Raw genomic sequence first — 24,392 nt, forward strand, 5'->3', positions numbered from 1 at the left:
AGCCTTTGCGACCTTCCAACTTCACGGCTGTACGGGTGGTGAGGAGGACCTGTCGGGGCTCCTTCCAGCAAGGCTCCAGCGGACTTGATCTGTCAAAATTCCTCACCAACACCATGGATCCTGGAACGATTTCATGCGGTGCCACCTCGGTATTGTCTGGAAATGCGGCGGCAACCTGTGAACGACATGAGTTGAGGGCAGACATCAAGGAAGCTAGGTAATCTGTCAGCATATTACTTGAAACATCGGTAATACTTCGGGGTCTAGGAGTACCCCACATATTTGGGGGGCGGCCGAATACGACCTCATACGGGGACAGACCTGATCTGGAATGTGCGACCATGCGCATATAAAATAAAGCAACTGGTAGAGCTACCAGCCAGTCCACACCTTTTTCTTTGCATACTTTGGCGATACGGATTTTCAGAGTCTGATTATGTCTCTCTACGAGACCGGCTGCTTCAGGATGGCGTACACAATGAAACTTCCACTGGTACCCTAACAACAGGGAAACGTGCTTCATCAACTCAGATGAGAATGGCTGGCCGTTGTCAGAATATACGACTCTAGGGAGTCCATAACGGGGGAAGAACTCACGAACCAACTGCTTGGCAGTGGTCGCGGCTGTGTAATCTGGGACTGGATATGCTTCTGTCCACCTGGACAAAGCGCATACAACTACAAGGACATACTTGAAACCTCGACATCGCTCCATCTGAATATAATCCATCTGGAGGACTTCAAAAGGGTGGTCAGGAGGCTGGAATCCACCTTGTTCCACCGGGACACTTTTACCTGGATTAAACTGACAACATATCATACAAGTACGGACTTTCTGCTTGGCTGCAGCTCGTAAATGCTTGTTGAACCAAATGTTCTGGATACTGTCTAACATAGCTTTTTCTCCTAAATGTGCTGGACTATGTGCGGTATTAATAATGACTTGAACCATAGAGTCGGGGAGAAACCATGTGGCTCTACCCTTCGTTAACCATCCTTGATCTGTCTGGACCCCTCCTTGTTCGGACCATTTCTTGATTTCTTCGGGAGTAGCATGTAACTGGATATCTATGACATCTTGTGTAGGGTCCTTAACTGTCATACATGTAGTCGGATCTGGAGTATGTGTCTGATTAACTGGAATGTCTGGAGTCTGTGCTGTAAGCTTGGCTGTGCGATCTGCTAGATCATTACCTTGGGAAATAATGTCAGTAACTTTCGTATGTGCTTTGCATTTCATGATAGCGATAGATGTCGGTAAGTGTATGGCATCTAACAGAGCTTGAATAAGGAGACCATGCTGAATCTTGGTTCCATGAGAAGTCATGAAACCTCTCTCCTGCCAGAGCACTCCGAAGTCGTGTACAACTCCAAATGCGTAGCGTGAATATGTGTAAACATTAACTTTCAAGTTCTTGGCGTGTATGCAGGCTTGTGTCAGAGCAACTAGCTCTGCTGCTTGAGCGGACAGGGTGTCAATACGGTGTGTTTCAATAACTTCGGTGTCAGTAGTCACTGCATACGCGGCGACTAGTTCTCCTGTACTTGTTCTCATACATGAACCATCCACATAAAGTGTCAGGTCGGGGTCTGGTAACGGAGTATCTGTCAGATCTTGTCTTGGCTTTGTCGTAATGTTAACTACTTCCACGCAATCATGTGTGGCAGAATTCGAAGTAACTGATGGTAACAGTGTAGCAGGGTTCAGGATGTTGCAGCGTCTGATTTCTATGTGTGGCTGGAACAGTGTCAATTCATAACCTGTTAAACGTGCAATTGTCAAGTGCTGAGTTTGTGTTCGGTTTAAAAGGACTTCCACGGAATGTGGAACTTGTACTGTCAGGAAATGTCCTAAGACTATGGAATCACTTTGCCTGATAGCTAGTGCTGTGGCTGCAACTGACTTGAGGCACGCAGGCAGAGCCTGGGCTACAGGATCTAATGTGCTCGAAAAATAAGCACAGGGCTTGTATTGTCCTGCTTGATCTTGTGTGAGAACAGATAATGCTGTACCTTCGCGTTCAGTGACGAAAAGTGTAAAAGGCTTACTGTAGTTCGGTGTCGCTAGAACTGGAGCTTGGCATAGGGCTTTCTTTAACTCATTGAAACTAAGTGTATGTTCAGATGTCCAAGGGAGGACAGTCGATACGGCTGCCTCCTGTGTCGTTAACTGTATCAGTGGTTTGGCTAGAAATGCATACTGAGGAATCCATTGTCTGCAATAAGAAGTAAGGCCAATAAAAGCACGTACCTCCTTCTGGGTCTTGGGCTGAGGAAGACTCGCTATTAACTGGATACGGTCTGGTGTCAACTGCCTACCCCTCTTGGACAGTAAGTGTCCTAAGTATACCACTTGCTGGACACAGAATTGAAGCTTAGAAGGGGACACCTTGTGCCCCATCTCGGCTAGGAAATACAAGACTGTAAGGGATGCTTGCTCGCAAGCACGTTCAGAACGGGCTGTGATCAGTAGATCATCGACATACTGGAGCAGGGCAGTGTCAGTTGGCATGTGAATGTTGTCTAGTTGTCTCTTAAGTGCTTGACTGTAAATACTAGGACTTTCTGTGAAACCTTGAGGAGCTCGTGTGAACATATAGCTCCTTCCATTTAAACAAAATCCGAAAAGGAACTGGCTGTCTGGATGAATGGGAACACTAAAAAACGCGTTCTTGAGGTCGATTACAGTAAAGAACGTGGCTTCGGAATCAATGGCTGTTAATAGGGAAGAGATGTCTGGGACAACTGGGTACTGAGGAATAATACACTTATTAAGCTCTCGTAGGTCAATCACTAATCGATATACTGGGGGTGCATTTGGATCAGTACGTTTCATGACTGGAATGATCGGAGAATTACATACATTGGAGTCAGTTTCTACAACCACTCCTTGAGCAATAAGCTCGTCAATAATTTTGGATAAGGCTGCTACAGCCTCAGGTGGCAATCTGTACTGTCTGATTCGTGGTAACACTACACCTGGCTTGAGAGTCACACGATAGGGTGTGATTTGCATATAACCAACATCAGTTGGACCTTGCGCCCATAGATGCTGCGGAACATTAGACAATCTGGGATCAAAATCTCGTAATACATAGTGACCCTTAAAGTCACGTAGGAACAATCGTATTCCCTCTGGGGAACAGCATATAACTGCACCTAACTCTTTCAGTGTCTTAATGCCTAATAGATTTTCTGGACATGACTTAGTAAGTAACAGATCAGTAGTGCGGGACAATGGACCTACTTCTAGAGAAACTGGCTTTGAGATCTCATTTACGATAGGCTTTCCTGAAAATCCAAGGGAAACATTTCTTGAGCCTGAGAGCGGAGCCCCTGGAACTTCGGCGTGACTAATTGTGGTCCTACTTGCCCCTGTATCAATCAAAAACTTTCTGTCTTTCCCTAATACTTGACTATGAACATAGGGACCTTCTTGATCTACAGGTATCTCGATGAGAGGCAAGCCTACCTCCCTCTCTAGGCTGTTTCATGAATACTGTTGGTACTCGGGATACTCAGACTGTGCATACTGGTACATCTGCTGTGTGACATGCTGTGTTGCAGCGATAGGCTGCGGTGCTGTAACTGTCTGTGGTGCATTCTGTAACTGAGGAGTCTGTGAAACTTGTTCTTGTCTAGGCGGACGTGGTCTTTCTTTAGTCTTACCAGTAGCTATGTTGTGTTTCAGAACTGCACACTCATTTATAAAATGACCTGGCTGTTTACAATAATTGCAGTTCCCTTTAACGGGAGCTGCAGGATGACTGGCTTGATTTGGACCCCTCTTCTGACTGTCTTGAGGAACAGATTGTGCAACTAGTACTTTCATTTTCGTGTCTTTCATACGTTTTCTCTCGTGTTCTTGTTCTTCCCTGATCCTATTCTGGTGGTATTGGAGCATCTGCAACATCTGGGACGGGGTATTAGCTTGCCAGGTACTTTCGACTTTCAAAACTCGATTTTTAATTTGTGGGCTTGAATTCTCGACTAATTTAGTAACAAAAAGGTGAGGGTATGACTCACTACTTGTCTTGAGGCCACTGTTGATGCTAAAACATTTCTCGAATCTAGAATAAAAATCACTAATATCTTCGTCTTGTTTCTGTTTACAGGCTGAGATTGCATCCCAGTCTTCCTTTTTAGTTGTTAATAATCTGGGTAAAACTTGAATCAATAATTCAGGTAATTCTTTACATTTATCTCCGAGACCGGTACCTGGTACTCGTATCTTATCTTCAGCTTCTAGGACTGCCCAATCGATCTTTTTCTCTCCCACCTCCCAGTCTTTTTCCTTGAGCTTTTCATACACCCCTGCGGGCAACAGAACCTTTAACATTTTAATTATATCTGGATACGTGTATTCTCCCATACGGAGCATGTCTTTTAATTCTCTATGGAACCCTGCTGGATCTTTATCATGACAGGGAATTAATTTCTTCATCTCCAGAAGTTCCATCTTTGTGATCGGAGTGTATACAAACACTCGCTGCATTTCGCCACCCGTTCCTCTAACTGGGTGGACTTCTCGTAACGGATTCTGTCTGTCTATGTAAAATGGTTTACTTTCTGGGGGTGAGACATGAACAAAATGCGGGTTCAGAAACGTTCTATATTTGTGACGCTGTTCTAGAATGACACTAATTAAATCGGTACCTAGACCTCTCCATCTATACTGGAGTAACTCGTTCAGGATATCATGTAACGGACCTGGATCAGAATGTTGACCCTCATACAATGTAATGAGGTGCTGAATCATATACATACCCACCAGTCGCTGCTCGGCTGGGGGCATTTTCAGAAACATTTGTGCCACTATTTCGTCTGGAAAAGTGGTAGAATCAGTAATCCATCGGACTGCTGATCGGGCTAGTTCTTGTTCATGCATGGTACTTAACTCACTGTAACCGATTCGTGATTTCAGAATGTGATCGGTAGCTTGAAACACTTGTTCTAGAGAACCTTGTTCTGGTGCTGGATGATGAAAAATAGACTTGTGTTCTAGGCGTAAATGGTGATCTGGAAATCTAGATTTTCCTACATACGCTATTCTGTCAGGATTCTCGTCGTCTAACTCTTCAGGATCAGAGTTACTTTCTTTCTCGCTTACTTGTGCTGCTTTACGCTGTTCGTGTAATTTTATTATTTCTTTACGGATTTTCTTGTACATACTCTCCATAGCACCGACGGTCTTGTGCTTACCCTCGGCTATATTATCACTCCACCTTGTCAGGGTTTTCATTTCAGCCGGATCTTTAGACGGGTAATCTTGTTCTCTTATTAGACAATTGATCAGAAACTTTAATATCATGAGCTGGGTCTCAGCTTTCCTTTGAGACATGGCCTCGCTAATACTTTCTGGATCATCCCCTGTACGGATGAAACGATATATTCTGTCTAGATCTTCTTTCATATTCGGTAAGGTGACTAGATACTCGGCCACCTTTCTTACGCGGAATGAATATAAAACCATATTATCCTCGCCTGGGACTGGATCATAGCCGCATTCGGCAAGGGATTTTCTTATTTCTGCTACAGTCTGATGTCTGGGCGTACGCTGTGATGCTTGTATATGTAATTCGGCTGTCGTTAAACGCTTGTGTGGCGGCGGGGTTTGAGGAGTACCTCCCCCTGCGGCCCCTAAACTAGAGTCGTCTACTGAGGCTCTTCGTCCTGGCAGAGTGGGAAATGGAAATGTAGGCTGGACTTGTATGGCGGGCTGGACCGGGGGTACCGTAACAGGTACTCCGGTGTCTGGAGGAGCGGGAAGTGCCTGATTTACAGGGACTGGCGGAGCGCGAACAGGATTTGCATATTCTGGGACTGTGTCGTCCAAATAGGACGAAATAAAAATATCAGCTGCGGTCTGTTTGTGACGTAGCTTGGTCGGAACTAATGGTGGCGGGAAATTACTGGATGCCTCTGGGGTCGCTTTTGGCAAGCCCTCGGCAAGAAGAGGATACATACCCTTAATAAGGGCATGCCTCTGTCTGTCTGACTGTTCGGCTTTGACTTGTTCACCTATCTCGATTAGTTCTTTTTCTTGTGCTCGTTCTAAGGATTCTCTACTTAATTCTGACTTTCTGATTTCCTTTTCAGTTCTTTTATGAGCTTCTTTGCGCCATAACTCGATGGCATCTTTCTGTGACTGTCTGGCTTTCTTTTTCCATAATGCCTCTTCTACTCGCATGATGCACTCGGCATCCCATGTACCCGATACGGGCCATCTATACTTTTCTTCTAACTGTTTGGTATACTCTACCCATAAATCTAGATATAGTATGGCACTTATGCCATGCTTCTGATACATAAAATGACCTGGACTGTCCCTAGGCGGGACAGGAACTGCTTCCTCTAACAAACCCTTTCTAGTTTTTAACTGACGTAACTTTGAAAACAGCGGCATGACTGAACTATAATCTGGACACAATACAATACACAATAAACACGAAAATCACTTCTCACTCATACCACAACATCAAGATACATGAAGAACATTATGAATAACAGTTCGAACAGAATACTACCTGGAATACGGAACACAGAATATATGACTTTATATGAATTTTCTCGAGAACAGAACTGACTGGAACAGAAACTAGATGCACTGCTGAAACAGTACGAAACTTACCGGTCTCATAAAGAGACACGTCAGGACCCGCATCCACCGAAGTGGACACTTCGTTTGTGTGTCTGGGTACCACCAACCCACGGACCAGAGTCAATTAGATTGACCCTGTCTAGATACTACCCCAGTAATGGTACTCACCGGGCAGCAAGAACGGAAGGCCTCAGACTGGACTGGACTGCCTCGACGTCGGACGGACGAACTTCGGACTTCTGTTACGGGTGGGCCTCCGGATACCTCGGACCTTGGACTCTCGGCTTGGGCTCTGGTCGGGACTCGCCGCGTTCCTCCACCGTCTCGTTTGGATGCTGGACCGCCTCCTCCGTCTCCTCCGTGGGCCTGAGGGATACTTGAAGCAGAAATATCTGCCGGTGCGCAGAAGAGTTCCGTCACGACTACAGAGGGTCAGGGGGTCGGCGTGGCTTCACCGACGCGTGGGGAAGGGGCAGGTCCCTGTTCGGGCGCCATTATGTGGTAAATAAATAAATAATACCCTATTTTTGAATGAATAAATGAATAATAGATAGCTCAATAAATAAGAGTCAAGATTCGAGGTAGTAGGAGTTTCGCAGGTTTATTACAGCAAATACAGGAATAGGATGGCAAGGCCCAGCAGCGCTGCTGGTGTCAGGATCGAGACAAGGGAAAAGGAGACCTTTTTTTTAACAGTGCATGAGCATATATACATAACGCAAACACATAGCATTACATTGCAATAGGCGTAGCAGTGGGTGGAGCAAAAGGCGTGGCGCGTAGCAGTCGCGAAAGATAAGGGTGAAAGTGGGTGTAACAGGGCGTATACATAGACATGTGATGCAAACGTAACAGAATATGTCATGAATGGGGCGGAAACCATGGAGGGGGCTACCTAAGGAGCCGGGACCTCTAACCTGGTGGTGCGCGCAAACTGGCAATGACGTATCACTAGGAGAAACTGGGGGCTATGAACTCTGTGCTAGGAGCAGAGACTGAATTCTGGAGAGTCAGGGCGACATGTACCTAAGCAGTATCTAGTATCTGATGTTTAGAGAACATGTTGATATAAACTAGAAGTCAGGAGGGGAAAGGCTAACTTGATTCTAAGACTGGACCATGCATTATTCTACATGTAGTGCGTGATGAAGAATATGAAATGACCATTAAATGCAGTATTTCTCTTACATGGAGCCGGAAAGGCTAGACAATGACGGAAACTATTGATGCAGTTCAGTAGCTTAGGAATGCAGAGAAGGAGGACTGAACTGATAACTGAAACTATAACATACTCTTGGCAGACTCAGGGGCAGAGCCAGGCTGAACCGGGCACTGCGAGGCAGGAAGTAAGTGAAGGGTCGAGGATACAGGTGGGGGCTGTATCGCTCCTCAGCGAGGTTTCAGGAGACAGGAGCTGAATCTGGTGTCCAGGCCCTTTTGAGGCCTAGAAACGGGGACTTTACAATGAAATAACGTGCACACTGAGAGACGTGGCAACGTAGCTTTACATAGGCCTGATATTCGTAGTATTCACGAGGACTGGAAACTGACATACTAGAGGTGGACACAACTATAATTGCGTCTTGAATCGAACATGGGGAATGCATATGCATATTTAATCATGCACACATAACATATGATGGATGACACGTAGGGACACAGAACATGGCAGAATTTACTTTTCCACACATTTATTAAAAAAATTCAAAGTGCCATGTGGAGCACAGACATGCCCTTAGGGCATGTATGTGCGCCATATGTACTTACAGGCACATTCCAACGGGTGCAACAGGTGTCCTTTGGACACCCTGGCACCCTTGGAATTGCGATTCTCAAATTGCGATTTTCTCATAGAAAATCGCAATTTGAGAATGTATCCCCATTCATTCCTATGGGCCTCTTGGCCCATAGGAATGAATGGGACACTTATTCCTTAATTGCGATTCGCAATTTGCTAATCGCAATTAAGGAATGTTAGAGATTCACAAAAAAATAGCGAATTATTACCTACATTCCATTTTGCGATTCTCAAATAGCGATTCCTTAAAAATCGCTATTTGAGAATCGCAAAATGGAAATGACCTACATATGCCCCTAGGTTCACAATCCCTAGTTTAGGAAATCTTGCTAAGATGCCAAGACACAAGTATCACACATACGAGTATAAATGTTCTTCCTTTAGGTTTTTTCTATCAACCCAATCATTTAGCTCAGCAAAATAGTAACCATCCTTTTAGACAGTTCGTTGACTACCCAGCTTACAACATTGAGGTGGCTAGTGGAGTGGTGTGGCTCACTGGTTAGAGGCGGCAGACCTGTAAGCAGAGAACGGCCCGGGACCAGGGTTCAATTCCCGACGCGGCAGGGTCTGGGACCAGGGTCAACGGACTCGATAATTCTCGCCTCAGTGCCTACTCTAACCAGGGAACACACTCGGCAACTCTGGGCATTAAGCTTGCCTCATCTCTACAACGGCCCCCCACAGACGCCGGGGATGCCTGGTTTCACCCTGGAGACAGAAAGGGACCATCTCACAGGGAAAACCAGGACAGGTTCCCCAGCGGTCGGTAAAAATTACTCATTCGGTAACAATTGGTAATATTTAGCGATTTTGTAAAAATCGCTAAAAAAAATACGGATTCCCCATTACTGAATTGATATTACCGATTCCTTAATACAGATTCAGTAATTAGCGATTCAGTATTTTAAAAAATCGGAAATTGTTGAATCAGCCAATCCTGTGTTTCCTCATTTTTTTGAAAACATATTTTATTGAATTTTATATGGTTACTATACAATAAAACATATATCGCCTCATTCAAATCTGCCAAATATGTCTCCAGATTAATACCCAACTCACCCCCCCTTCCCACTTAGCGCCCTCCCCCCTACATACTCGGTGGTGTGGGCACGTTCAGCGTCTCATATTCCATTATATTACCAGTTGTACAGAAAGCTTGCACATCATTGTTCTCTGTATGATCATCACATGCACGAGTATTGCTCATTCATCCCCTTCTTCCAGCTGATAGTCCCTCAAAGCCTGAGCTAGGGCCTCCCACGCTCTTGCCATTTCCAAAGCTTTATCATTACCTACGCGTGTCGCTTGTCGGAGCCTGACAGCACTCTCACACTTTGCCCACTTACAGAATTCCGTACGCCAGCGCTTGCTCGAAGGCCCCTCTTTCGATTTCCAATGCCAAGTTATTTCACGTTTGGCCAACAATAGACCTAAATCAATAAACTTGCTGGTTATTTTAGTTTTAGCCGTGTGCGGGAACCAATGCAGCAAGCAGGCAGCCATATCGTAATCTAGCTGTCTATCCGTGACGGTAGTCAATAGGTGTCCTACGTCTTCCCAATAACTCCCAATATTCGGGCTATGCCATGGCATGTGTTCCAGTTCGACATCCTCCTCCAAGAATTTAGGACACGCCGCGTCTTGGACCCGGAAGTATTTCCGGATCCTACCCGGGGTCAGATAAGCCCGGTGCAGAATAAAGAATTGTATCTGTTGAAACCGAGCATTTCTGCTCACTTTCCATGCCCTCTTAATGATAGATTCCCAAGTTGGATCCGGGATCGGGCGGCTTATACCCGCTTCCCACTTCGCCTTGAGGTCCGCCAATGGGCGCAATCCCTCACGCATCATCCGAGACTGGAGGCACGTGACCGCCTTGATGGTCCCCGCGGCCATTACGACATACTGACAGGCCAATGTGGTCACAGGTTCCGTTCGTCCACCTCCCCAGTGCTTTTGAATCGCGTTTGCAACCGCTGCATGAATCAGAAAGTCGCCCTCGGGGAGGCCATACATGTCTTGTAGCGCTTGAAAGGGCATCAGTTCCCAATTCATGTATAAACCCCCCATCATGGGGAGACCTAGTTGTTCCCAATCCGCTAACGGGGTCCAATCCCCCCGTGTGGGAGCGCCGTCAGCATCCCCAATGGAATCTCCGGTGCATATGGGTGGGAAGCCCCCGCCTTACGCTGGCTACTATTCCAGCAAAGCCTCAGGGTCCGTTCCTCTATGGTCAGGTCCCTCAAATCAAGCTTTTGTTGTAGGACTATGTAAGAGAGGACGTGTCGTTGTATCCCTTGTTCTCGCTTATGGTCGGAACCCCGGAATTCCTGCGCTATACTTTGTGTAAGGACCTGCAGCTGTGCCGCCAGGTAGAAGAGCTCAAAATCGGGTACCACCAGTCCCCCATCTGTTTTAGGCCTCATCAAAGTTGTTAGTGCTACCCGGCGTCTGCCATTGCCCCATATAAAGCCAATGGTCAATGACCTCAATTCTTTAAGAGTCGTGGTGGGACCCAAATCGGCAAAGTGCGGTAGTAATAAAGCAGCCTGGGGAGTGACACCACATTAAGTAAAGCGATTCTGCCTATCACCGATAGAGGGAGTGTCGACCAAAACGCCATAATTCGTATTGTATTGTATTGTATTGTATATAGTTCTTGTATAGCGCAACTGCCACCCTACGGGTATCCTGGCACTTTTAGAGAGAACCTAATCAGATGGAGCCCTCCCTACATCCCTTCAAGGCCCTGATACAGCGCCCTACATTTCCCTCCAACAGATCTATATTGTCGTGATATATCCTTACCCCTAAATAGGTGAAGCATGTCGGTTCCCAGGTGATCTCACCAATTAAAAGTGGCGGGCTCATTCCCCGACGGATCGGGAAAAGGCACGTCTTGCTCCAGTTTACTTTGAGTCCCGAGACAGCTCCATATTGTGATAACAAAGAGGTCGCCCCTTGTAAAGCTTCCTCAGTATGTCTCATAAAGAGAAGCAAATCATCTGCGTACAGTGAAATATGGTGTGGTATGCCAAGGAGCTGCAGTCCCCGGTAGGCCACTCCCGCCCGCGCCTGAACTGCCAAGGGCTCTATCGCCAGCGCAAATAGCAGTGGCGACAACGAGAGCCCTGCCTCGTTCCTCTCCAAACCGGGTACTGGTCAGATATCACCTACCCCAGCCGTACCCTGGCAACGGCCGAGGAGTACAACACTCTCGTCCAGTTCCCGAACTGGTCGTCCAGTCCGAATCGTTCCAGCACTTTGTGTAGGAAAGCCCATTCCAGGCTGTCAAACACCTTCTCTATGTCTTTAGAGAGGACCGCTGGTGATTGCAGGTCATCGTAGCTCTCAGCTAGAACCCTTAGGAGGCGTCGTATATTCGAAGCAGTGTTCCTAGTCAGGATAAATCCCGCTTGATCCGTGTGTACCAGCGTGGTCATATATGGAAGGAGTCTGGTCGCCAGTATCCTGCTCAGAATCTTATAGTCCACCGTCAACATGGACAACGGTCTATAAGAGGCTACATCTATATCAGACCGCCTCGGTTTCAAGAGAGGAATAACCAACGCTTCACGCATCGACTTTGGTAGTTGGCCTACTTCCCCGGCTTCCTTGTAAATCTCCACTAAACGGGGCGCCAGAGTATCAACATACTGGGCATAGAATTCAATGGGCAGCCCATCAGGCCCCGGCGTCTTATTCCGGGCCATGTGTTTAATTGCGCTGCAGATCTCAGCTAGAGTGATATCTTGCCTGGTGTGCGTCTAACTGGGGTAGCGAAATCTCCGCCAAATGCCCCTCTACGTCCGTTTCTGCAGCTTCCAGCTTACTGCTATGCAGAGACTTATAATAAGTGAGGAACCGAGAGAGCACCTGCGCCTGCGAGTGGACCGGTAGGCCGGTATCCGATTCTATTCTCATAATCTGGCCATTCTTCGGTATTGGGTCTGCTAACTTGGCCAACAATGTACCGACCTTGTCCCCTTCTGCATGAACCTTCGACAGGTAGCCTTTATGATCAAAGCTGTGCAACCGCTCAACTTCAACCGCAAGCATTTCTTTCGCCTCTAATAGCTGTCCCTGGAGCGCCGGCTGTTCTGGCCTCTGCTTTTCGAAGTCTCTTAGTTTCTCCTCCGCTTTCCTTATATCCTCAAGCACTGTCTTCCTGGCTTCTGAGTATTTGCTAATACACCGCCCCTGACGACCACCTTAAATGCGTCCCATTCAAGTGCTCTCGTAGAAGCTGTTCCCTGATTTTCTTGAAAATAATTTTCGATGCCCTCTCCTATTTCAGTTCTAAAGACCTGATCTTCCAGAGTTTCGGGGCGCAGGCGCCACGTCGGAATCGCGGATCGCACTAGCTGCCAGTTAATCGACATCAACAACGGGTTGTGATCAGAGATAGTTCTGGTAAGGTATTCAGTGTGTGCCACCACATGAGCAATCGAGTGGGAACAGAGAATTGCATCAATTCTAACATGAAGCTCATGTATGGATGAAAAGAAAGAATAATCCCTATCTTGAGGATGTTGCACCCGCCATACATCGATTAGCCCCCACCTCTCTTGCCAGTCAGATCTATTTTTAGCCAATTTCAGAACCGGCACGTTAGCTAGAGGAGGATGCGATCTGTCCATCTCTACGTCTGCTATGGCATTAAAATCCCCACCCACCACCGCAGGACCAGCCAAGTAATGCGCCAGCACGCCTGATAAGCTATCCAAGAAACGAGCTTGGTCTACATTTGGGGCGTATATACTACATAACACAACATCCCTGCCATATAGCCTTCCCTCTACCGCAGCATATCTGCCCTCCGGATCCAACACATGTCTGGTGGCCTGAAAAGGGACACCCGCCCTTACCCATATGAGCACTCCCCTGGCAAACGCCGAATACGCTGTACTGAACACCAGTCCCCTCCATCTGCGCTGCAGCGCCTGGCCTTCCGCTCTTGTAAGATGTGTCTCTTGTAGCAGAGCTATGTGGACTCCTCTTCTCATCAAATACGCATGAAACTTGTGGCGCCTAGTCATTGCGTGCAAACCCCTCACGTTCCATGTGATGCATTTCAAATCAGGTAATGTTGCCATTGCGCTTGCCTCGCAGCCTCAAGCTGTACATGTAGTATGTGCCCACACCACCATCAGATCCCCAAATACCAACATCCCATGCAACCTCCTCAACCCTCCCCCCCAGAACAGGACCCAATGACAAGCTATCAGTTCCCATCCAAACTTCCAACAGTACACACAGTTCTATCCTGTAGTAGTCACCACAGGTTGCCTTATGGGCTATGGAAGGGTAACTCGGCCCGACAGGTAGCAGCTTTCGCTCAAGCCCCACCGCCCTAGATCCCACATGGTAACATTCTGTAATCGTTCCGGTCCCCATCGCTTCCAGGCGCGGTAACCTTATTGAGCAGTCCGTGGCGGCTATCCAACCTCCAGTGTGTGCTTAGATAGGCTATTCATCCAACATTCCTTCTGCTGTTCTTGGCGTGACCACAGGTCCCCTATTACTGTCCGATTCCGATAGCTCCGTGTCCGACTTCCTCTTTTCTTCATCCGATTCCGTTCCCACTGCTGACTCAGTTCTCTGCGAGCCCGTTATCTCCGCTGTTGCTGCCAATGCTCCTTGCCTTTCCAGCGCCATTTGAGTCAGCTGCTGCTTCTTCAGAATTCTATTCTTTTTCCGGAGACGCTGGGATTTACGCATCTGAGATGGGTTAGGTGGACCTGAGCGTCCTTGAACCTGACGATCAGTGCCCGCTCTGTATGTCTCGAGCCATGTCCATGCGTCCTCGGGCATCAGGAAGAACTGGGTCGTGCCATCCACAATCACCCTCAATTTTTCCGGGAGGATCAGTGAGTACTGGATCCCCTCTTCCCTGAGTTCTTTTTTGATTGCCAGATAGGAGGCCCTACGTCTTTGTATTTCCTGGGTGTAATCTGGGAATATGGTGACTGTGCCATTGCCCACTTTGAAGGGACCTGCCTCACGTGCCCTTTGGATCCGCATATCTCTATCTTTATAGTGTAGTAGCTTAACCACCACAGGTCGAGGAGGACGGCCAAGCTGCGGTTGCCGAGCTGGCACCCTGTGAGCTCTCTCAAGTGTGAAGAAGGGAGATAGCCCCTCCGGAGTGACCTCTGTTTTTAGCCAGGTTTCCAAGTAGGCAATCATATCAGTTCCCTCTGTTTTTTCCGGCAGGCCCACCACGCGTATGTTATTGCGCCGGTTCCTACTTTCAGAATCTTCAGCTCTCTTTTCTAACATTGCTAAACGTCCTAGCGCATCTCCCAGCTTGGCCTCCATGGTATCTCGCGCCAGCTTCAGGTCCTGTATGGCCAACTCGGTCTCCTTCACTCTGTCCGCCAGCTTCGAGTGGTCCACACGTAGGAGCCCCAGCCCCGTCGCGACCTGCGCAATGTCCTGCTGAAGGGCGTCCTTCGTCGCCGCTATGGCCTCGAGTATCTTGTCAAGGTGTTGACGCAGTCCTATTTCCGACATCGCTGCCTCGGGCCCACCCTCTGCGTCTGCGCCATGAGTGTCATCCTGCCCCGCATCCTCCTCTTTCCCTTCTCAAGGACTTCTCATAAAACTTCACGTGTCCTGAAATTTTAGGTAGAGAGAGATTGGCAGGACTCACATCCTATGATTATGCCAGTTGGTAAAGCCCGCACTATCTCAGTGTTAATATACCCAGGAACTATCATCAAGCAGCCTCTGGCAGTACCTTAGTTCCACAGCCAATCCCGGGAAAGCCCGGAGACCCCTGCACCTCTCACCGGTTTGGGCCTCCGCCCAGATTTCGTGGTGCGTATGTCCTGCTGCGCACCCAGTCGCTCCCTGTGCAGACTCATGGCCCCTGTCACAGCGTGTACATCTCAGCTCTCAATAGTGTGGTCTCCTTTTTCCGGTGCTTGTCGGTCCCAATGACTCTGGATCCAGAGTATTGCCCTCCTGCAGACATTCAAATGCCCCTTTTTTGGCGTCCACAGGGCCCAAATGCGCACTCCTCCCCTGTTCGCAGTGCACTCCGGGCCTAGCCTGCAATGTTTCTGCGCCCTGTGTCGTTCCCAGCTCGAGCCCACACGTCTTGCTCGATGCCTCCGGGTGCGCGCCTCCGCTCCTGCTCATGCAATGTCGCAGACCTGCTCCCCCGCTCCCTCCCCCGCAGTACCGGGTGCAGGCCCGCTCCACCACACTGTGACTGGGCGCCACCGTCAGTTGCTCACTCTCCCTGCCAGTCGGTGGGACCTCGATTGTTCGTCCATATGGCTGGCATCATTCAGGGCCTCCGGGCACTAGGGCTGTCTCGGTGTCAGGCCTACGATTGCCGCGCTGCTCCAGTAGGACCTTCCGTGTTCCCTCGGCTCCCAGGTCTCATCGTGTCATCGTCTCTGTCGGCAGTCAGATAGCAAACATAGCCGCACAGGTGCTGCCGCATCGGCCGCTGTACTCCACTTCTCCAGCCCTCAGAGTCACAAACGTAGTGCCCAGGGGTCTCACAACCCTCCGGCTGCCATTTTAGGATCCAGGACCGTTCCGGAGCCCATCGCGCAGTCCCGGGACCAGGGCTCCCCGCTCATCAGTTTTGCCGCTCACTCAGTAGGGGCATCCGGTCGCACCTTTTTGGGCTCAGAGCTCCCCCTATACTCACTCGCCGCCCGTGTTAGAAAGATCACCTGCCCGGTTCGTCCTCACTCGCTGCTCCCTTCCGCCATCTTGCCGCTTCCTCTCGGGTTGCGCCGGCAGCAAAATCCGCACCTGTGTCGCTCCTGGGCTGTCGAGGGTCGCGATGTTGGTCGGGTTCAGAAGCCCCGATGTTCCGACCCTCGCTGTTTCAATTTTAGCAGGATATTTTCGGGATCCGGTACGGTGCTATCCACTCACGCCGCCTCTCCCATCGGCGCTCAAGCCACGCCCCCTGTGTTTCCCCATGACCTCAAAATCAGGAAGTGGCTACACCAATGCAGCTGCACTGATCCTGAAGCTGTTGGAGAGGCAAGGAGCACAGCTAACAACCCAGGAGCAACTTTTCCTAGTTTTTGCTAACATCACAGCAAAGATATGGATAAACAAGAGAGGGAAAAGGAAACATGAATTTAGTGAGAGGGAGCTGGATGTCCTTATTGAGGAGGTTACTAAGGACCATGGCAAACTATTTGGTAAGAATTCCCTGCAGAAGAGGCCGATATGAATGGTCGTCCAGGAAAGGATTAATGCCATCAGAGTCACCCAGCGCTCCATTGAAGAACTTAAAAAACACTGGCATGACCTCAGGAAGCATGCAAAGGAGAGGCTGGCAGAGAGAATGAAGCAAGACAACCAGACAGGTGGAGGGAGAAACACAGCACCTGCCCCAACTGCCCTGGATCTCCTGGTGGAGTCCACACTCCAGCCGGAGAGTGTGAGTGGGATTGGGAATGCAGACAGCTCAGCCAGAGTTGGCAAAAGGCAAGGTAAGGTTCATGCACAGCATGCTGTGCCCCCCACTCCCTAACCCTAATTCCCAATGAGGCAGTATGAATCCCGCTCCAGTACATGTTTTACTACTAACCTGCAATGCATTATGGTAGATGTAGTCAGAAGTAACACATATCATAACAGTTAGTCCACTGAACCCAAAGGCTTGTGACACACTTCAGCAATTAGCAAGCAGAGGACAGTCAGTTTGATTGCCAGTCATGAAATGTATTATTACGCAAATGCTGCCAGACAAGTGAGCAAATGTACATTCTGTCTCCACAGGCGAGCCATCACGCAGGACTGCAGAAGGGGACACGGGAAAGGAATCCAGGAGGGAGAGAACACAGGAGGAGGTCTTGTCACCTGCAGAAAATACCCCACCATCACCACCACCATCACCAGCATCACCACAGCCACCACCACCAAGAGCCAGGAGGCATACTGTGGCTAGCCTCCAGCAGATGGAGGTGTCCAAGGAAAACAGCATGGGAGGCCAACAGGCCACGGTGGCAGAGGATGCCAACAGTGCAGGCACACAAGCCCCCACCGAGCACGCCCACACAGGTGCCAGACGCCGCAGAGCAAGGGCAGCCAGTCCAGTTTTACAGGGCGAAGATCAAAGTGTATTTGCCTGTCTTGAGGGGAGCATGCTCAAGGTGCAGCGCCTGCAAGGCAAAGGAATAAGATCAGTACCACGTCACATGGTACACATGAATAGACACATGCTACAAATCGAGACTGGCATCAGCAGCATGAACAACACTGCGGCTGATTGCGTGAGGGACATGTCGGAGGCAGTGAGGCTGGATGAGGACCGTTTGGGAAGGCGCAAGTGGAGGCAGAAACTTGACAACTCCACTAAGGTGATAAACCGTCTCGCCACTGCCACCTTTCTGCTCTGCAGGCGCTCGACGGCCATGCAGGAGGAGATGGCTCACTGCAGCCGTGACCTGGCAAGGGGGCTGGTCAGACTGACCAGTGCACTGGAAAGGCTACAGAAAAGACAGATAGCCACTACAGGTACAGGTGATGGGGGGGATAGTGAAGAGGCAACTAGTCGCAGTAGCATCACACCCTCTATAACCAAGTCCAGGAGGTGCAGCGAACGGCACAGCGCTGCCACAGGACAGACTGCCAGTGAGGTCAGTGTGCCCAGGGAATGCAGCAGTGCTGCCCGTGGGCGCAGGAAGTAATGCCAGCCATCACATGGTATTGCGAAATGGGTGATGTAGCCCATTTCGCCTTTGTAATCGGCATTGAATATTGGCCTGGCATGTTAAGCTCTTCATGTTGTGTCGGTGTGCTATTCTAATAAAACACTGTCACACAATTACAATAACTGGCTGTGTCTCCTTCCTTACTCAGAAATAGTTTTGTGTGATCTCAGCCCGTCTGTGTCTCCCATCTGGTGCTGCTGCCACACCTGCTGCGCTGTGCTCTGGCTGTGGACAATCCTCACCTTCGTCCTCGGAGTCAGTTAGTTCCACTGCTGTTCCTTTCTTTGTGGCAAGGTTATGCAGCATGGCACATGTTGCTATTATTGTACAGCAGATGATGGGCGGTCCTGACGCATACCCCACTTTTGTGGAGGCAGCGTAACCTGCCTTTTATGAGTTCAAATATGCTCTCCACAATGTTGAGCGTAGTTCTATGTGCCACATTGTAGCTTCTCTCACTTGGGGTGGATGGGTTGAGGTATGGAGTCAGGATAAATGCCCGCACGGCATATGCGCTATCACCTGAGTGAGAAAGGAAGTGCCATTAATAACAGTCACCAACACATTCATTCAAGGTATACATCCGGGTGTGTCACATTGATTTACCTAGCAGGTATCCTTCTCCAAGTTCACCCCCAGCCAGGCGTGTGTAGATCCCACTGTTCCTTAATATGTTGGAGTCATGGGTACTCCCTGGAAATTTGGCTACAATGTTAGTGATGTTGTGGTCCGCATCGCATATCACCTGCACGTTGATGGAATGTATAGATTTGCGGTTCCGGTAAATGTACTCTGTAGCTGTAGGAGGGCAGATTGGTATGTGTGTCCCATCAATGCACCCTATTACATGTGGGAACTGTGCCTTTTGGTAAAAATCCATCTTTGTTTTCTGCAGTTCCGTCTGTGTGCTGGGGAAGCGAATGTAGTGATGCATTCTTTGCATCATGGCATCCAGGAAAGTGTTGAAAAGACAGGACAGGCAACTCTGTGACACACCACCTGCCACAGCTATCAACCCCTGGTAACTACCTGATGCAAGTAGGGGCAGGCTACAGAGCACCTGAACATGTGTTGGTATAGCGTGCCCCCTTGGTGTCTGATGCTCCAGGAGTGGGTGAAGGTCCCATATTAGGTCTAGGATGGTTTGGGGGTCTAGCCTGTACCTCTCATGGATTTTAGCCTCAGTCAGTTGGAACAGTGTAATGCGCTGTCTGTACAGGCCCTCCTCCGGCCTCCAGATCCTCAGTCCTGCTGCTTGCATACATAGCCACCTTGCAATGACGTAGAGGGCTGCCATTGTGTTTACACTGTTGCCTTTTGGGGCTGTTTAAATGCAGTGCACCTGATTACCACCTGCTTTGAGTCAGTGGTAATTAGCGACGCCTAAATACCAAAAAATTGAAAAATCGGTATTACCGATTTTTGGTACATCGATTTGCGAGTTTTTAAGGATTACTTATTTAGCGATTCGGTATTTGGGGTTTTCGGTGTCTGCTAATCACGAATTCATGAATTGGTAACTGGTTTTCCTTATATTTACCGATTCTTTATTTGCGATGGCGTTTGGTGTTACCTACATTCTACATGGCTAAATAATGGTCGGTAACGCAGAAATTCTGCGAATTTCGGCGTTACTGACCGGTATTTAGCCACCTACATCTGGCCCTAAGTGTTCTCTTTTGGAACATAGCAGGCATCAAAAATAAGGTGGACAATATAGTATTGGGGGATTTTATTAATACATTTGACATATTAAGCCTACAAGAAACCTGAGTGGTAGAGGAAGTGCATATAAACGGATTCAAGACGCTACATACTCCTGCAATTCACTCAATATGTGGAAGACCAAAGGGGGGAATTTGTGTATATGTATCAAATCTTATTGGGGCTTTAAAGATAGAGATGATCAAATCAGGAATGTTTTATCAAATTGTAGCAGTCCAGGTAGATGGCAAATGTATTTTGAATGTTATTAATTTTTATAACAATGTAAAAAAAGATCAGCGGGGTGAAATACTGAAGAAACTTAGCCACGATATTAGCATTCTGAACGTAAATAGAGATGTTGAAACGATCACAATATTGGGAGGTGATTTTAATGTTGGGTTGTGTCCGTTAGCCGGGCTAGGCACATGTGGGTTAACACTAGAGGATGACGATCATTTGATCCACTTTGCGCATAACGAGAGTGGTGAGATGTTAAATGAGATCCTATTTTCACATGATCTCGACTTTGCGAACCGCTTATGCTCACCTAGGGTGGATTTCGGGCACACCTTTATAGGTAGGGCTTTAGAATCCACAATAGATTTTAGAATCACTCCTGATATGCTCACTATATCAAGGGCTATAAAATACACACAAATGTTTTAAGCAATCACTTGCCCCATAGCATGAACCTCACCTTCCCAACAATTTTAGATCGTAAATGCAGTAACCAAGTAGTGTGGACCCAGAACGTCGAAATAGGAAGACAGAATGGTTATATGCTGCGATGGTCGAGCCAAAACCAGCAGGAGCTTAACAAACAAATTGTCACCAGGGTGTACAAATCGATAGGAAACTGTTTGGTAGAAGCTAGCTCTCACGAACTGATACTGAGTTCATTTTCCCATATTACAACAACTATTAAAAACTTGCTGCTGTTTGGAGGTTCTCTCAGCTTTCGAACGAACCTCAGGCCTTCGGTCAACCCGGTGAAGTCCACCCTGGTTCCCCTCCGCCCATCCCGTGCCTGTTTCGACTGGCAGACAACCATCCCCTTGCGCAGCAAAATTCTTCAAGTACCCGGGGATTTGGGTTTCCCTGCTTCCAGAGCTTGAGTGGGACCTGAACATCACACCTCTGCTCACCAAGGCCAGGACGGACCTAAAGAAATGGCAAACCCTTCCCCTTAACCCCCTTGGTAGAAGTGCCCTTTTCAAGATGATGGTCCTCCCCCGTTTTTTGTACATTCTGCAGACTATTTCCTTTCACCTACCGGCGACCTGGTTTTGAGAGTTTGACGGTGTTCTCACCCGTTTTTTGTTGGGGGGCGGGAGAGCACGTATGTCCTTGGTACACTGCAGAATACCTCCTTATGACAGAGTTATGGGTGTCACTAACCTTCATCTCTACTACCTTGCCACAAACCTTATTGTGGTTCACGGACGGCTGGTCCGACCCGGCGTATCAAGTGGAACTTACGGTGATGGACTTTCTGTGACTCCAGGCCTACTTATATGGGTCCCCCGCGCCGCAAGAACTGCCCCATCACTCGGTCGGTCCTCCTGGCTTGGCGCACCGCTTTGCGCCACACGAGGTCGGATCGGACGCTTACTAGGCAGACCCCCCTGTGGCACGGCACATGGCTGCAGGAGAGCTCATCCCTCCGGGATTTCCACTGATGGGATCTCGCTTTTCGGGGACGTTTGGGTGGGGGACCATATCAGAACATTCGCAGACCTGCAACAGCGCTACTCTCTCCACCCCTCCCAGTTCTACAAATACCTGCAGCTCAGGCATGCCCTGGGGGTGCACCTACCCTCTCCCTCCTCCCTTCCTGAGCTTAGACCCCTTGAGGCCCAGGTAATGGAGAATTTGGGCAGGGGCTGTGTCTCCCGGATAAACCGTTCCCTTGTGAACAATACCCCTGTGACCTTGGACGCGCTGCAAGTCCGTTGGGAGGGTTGGCTGGGCCCCTTGGAGGAGGCGGATTAGAGGGACGTCTTTATGACCCGTGAGGCCCTGACGACCTCATCGAAGCTGCTTTTAGTCCAACTTTACTACTTGCGCGGGGCTTATCTCACCCCAGAGCGCCTACATAAAGCCCTACTACGCCTCTCCCCGGCCTGCGGGCTTTGCAACCATGCCCCCACAGATTTTTATCATATGGTGTGGCAGTGCCCTACCCTTGCTTCATTCTGGGTGGGTGTGGAATTGAAGCTCTCACAGACCCTGGGGTGGACAGTTTCCCACGACCCCTTGCGCCTGATTTTAGGTGTGTTCGATGGCCTGGGCGGCTCTCGGGCCGACAAGTGTTTGCTCAGGACAGCGGTGGCAGTGGTGAAGCGAGACATAGCGGCGATGTGGTCCCAGGCTAAGCCCCGGACTGTGCGGAGGTGTAGGCGGGGGTAGACTGGTGTGGTACTCAGAAGGAGCCCCACTTCGAAGACCGGGGCTGCCCTGAGCTTTTTCAAAAGATATGGGGCAAGTGGTTCAACCTGAGCTCTTGAAGAGTGGATATGGGCTGTCTGTCTTCTGGGTTAACCCTCTGTATGAATTTACCCAGCTACTTGATTTGCCGATCTTTGTCGCTATACACATGTATGGAGTGTATGGTACTCTGTTTGATTGTGATGGCACTATGCATTTGTGCTTTAAAATTTCAATAAACTTGATTATCCCCCCAAAAATTTGCTGCATGTGGAGAGCAAGGGCACACATGCTCGTAAGAATGGGTGGTTTGACTCGAGATGTACAAAAGCATATACAAATTTAAAAGAGGCCCTTCACAAGGCAGTGAGAGACAAGGATGAAGTTAGAAGATGCAGGAATCTCTATAATGAGGCAAGGAGACTACGAAAAAAAGAATTATAAGAAAAAGCATGGGATACCTTCCATGAGGCCTCTTTGAGCAAAGATAGCTCTTTGTTCTGGCTGGCTGTGAAAGCACAATTTTTTATGAACAAATCTGATGCCCCCACAATAGAAGTTGCAACAGATGAGAAAACGTGGGTAGATTTTTGCTCCTCATTGTTAACATGGGCCCTTCAAGCATGCTGTGCGAAAGGTTTTATCACTACCTTGTCATATCGTGTCAATTTTTAAAAAAGGAGATAGGGAAAATCACGCCTGTAATCGCCTCATATCCCTATTAGATTATTTGATAAAGATTGCGGGAAGAATAGATTGATTTAGATTTAGATCGACTTCAGACGTGGGCTGAAGAAAATAGCATCTTAAGTGATGTGCAATATGGTTTCAGATCAGGTTTAGGCACAAATGAGCACGTCCTTAATCTCAGTATTTTAATTGGAAAATACACACAGGCTAAAGCTTGGAGATTTTACCTGGCTTTTGTTGACCTCACAGCTGCGTTCGACTGTCGTTCACAATAAGCTCTGGGATATTTTGACCGATTTAAAGGTAGAACTGGCACTAGTACAGTTTTTAAGACAACTGTACCGGGGCAAAAGCCGAGATCCGATATGGAATGAAAGGGGAATGTACTGCGTTGTTTAAAGTAGAGAGGGGAGTGAGGCAAGGCTGTGTTTCGGCTCCATTCCTGTTCACTCTCTATACAAACGCTTTGGAGCAGGAATTGGTGTCAAATACCAGGGACCCACCTTATGTCAACAAACGCCCGATAGTCTCCCTTCTCTACGCGGACAACGCAGTACTAATGGCACGCACACAGATAAGGCTACAAAAGGCACTCACTGCTTATACCTGTTTTATGAATGAACTCGGATTAAAGATGAACACTAAGAAAACTTTTATTATGTCCTGTAGGCGGGGAAAGCAAAAAAGTACAACAAACAATGGTAACGGCTAGTTGGAGCGCACAGCACAGTCAAGGTACATGTAATCAAACATAAGTAGATGTGGTGCTCAGGAAGAAATGGGAGGTTGGTTACCACAACCTCCAAAGCAAACCAATGGTCCAAGAAATGTTGATGTTCCTCCGAGCACTCATTCAATATAACAAAGTCTTTATACAGTTTTCACTTTCATTTATTGTCCAATCTTCAATCGAATTCAAATAAAGTTCTTCAATCATATCCAAATAAATGATAATTCGCAGCCAACACGTGTTTCGTCTAGTCAGTAAGACAATGACTTCTTCAGGGCTGCAACCCAAATATTTACAGTAAATCATAGTTAAATTAAATTATAGTCGCAAAACCAGTACATGCTCTGCAATTAATACTTTCCAGAAGCATTGAAAAAGGGATACACCCTCAAACCATAGTCTACATTACAGTAAATCGTTGTGACTGTCGAAAGAAGGAACAAGTACACCAAATTCGTGCTCATATCAACATGTTACACGTAACATTAATTAGTAAAACCTTAAGAACTGTTGTTCTATATAAATCACAATTCATGGTTGTGATCACCGATAACCCCACAGGTGCCAGGTTCATGCATCGTGAGAATTAGCTAGTCATATCACATTAATAACTCACCAAAAGGTAAGGTAGATGTCTCCAAGTATAAAGATCAATTTCAGTAAATATATTCCAATATGATCGTCAGATCAAGCAATCTTAATATTCAAAGGCGGGCATTTGCGTCCCTATTCCTACAAATA

At 48.1% G+C, this 24,392-nt stretch overlaps 2 protein-coding genes and 1 long non-coding RNA gene across 3 annotated transcripts in view; all 3 read left to right on the forward strand.

Annotated features, from left to right (window-relative positions):
• The window catches only part of LOC144806132 (uncharacterized), a 51,910-nt gene extending 33,837 nt beyond the window's left edge, over positions 1 to 18,073 (forward strand). Inside the window, exon 7 of the mRNA XM_078672562.1 lies at positions 17,163 to 18,073. Coding sequence (XP_078528688.1) covers positions 17,163 to 18,073 — 911 coding nt within the window. The remainder of the gene's footprint in view (positions 1 to 17,162) is intronic.
• LOC144806148 (uncharacterized) overlaps positions 1 to 24,392 on the forward strand; it is a 1,180,470-nt gene that overhangs the window by 127,063 nt on the left and 1,029,015 nt on the right. The window lies entirely within an intron of this gene.
• LOC144806144 (uncharacterized) overlaps positions 1 to 24,392 on the forward strand; it is a 176,492-nt gene that overhangs the window by 39,770 nt on the left and 112,330 nt on the right. The window lies entirely within an intron of this gene.

The sequence above is a fragment of the Lissotriton helveticus genome (genome assembly GCF_964261635.1).
Source record: "Lissotriton helveticus chromosome 1_1 unlocalized genomic scaffold, aLisHel1.1 SUPER_1_unloc_5, whole genome shotgun sequence".
NCBI lineage: Eukaryota > Metazoa > Chordata > Amphibia > Caudata > Salamandridae > Lissotriton > Lissotriton helveticus.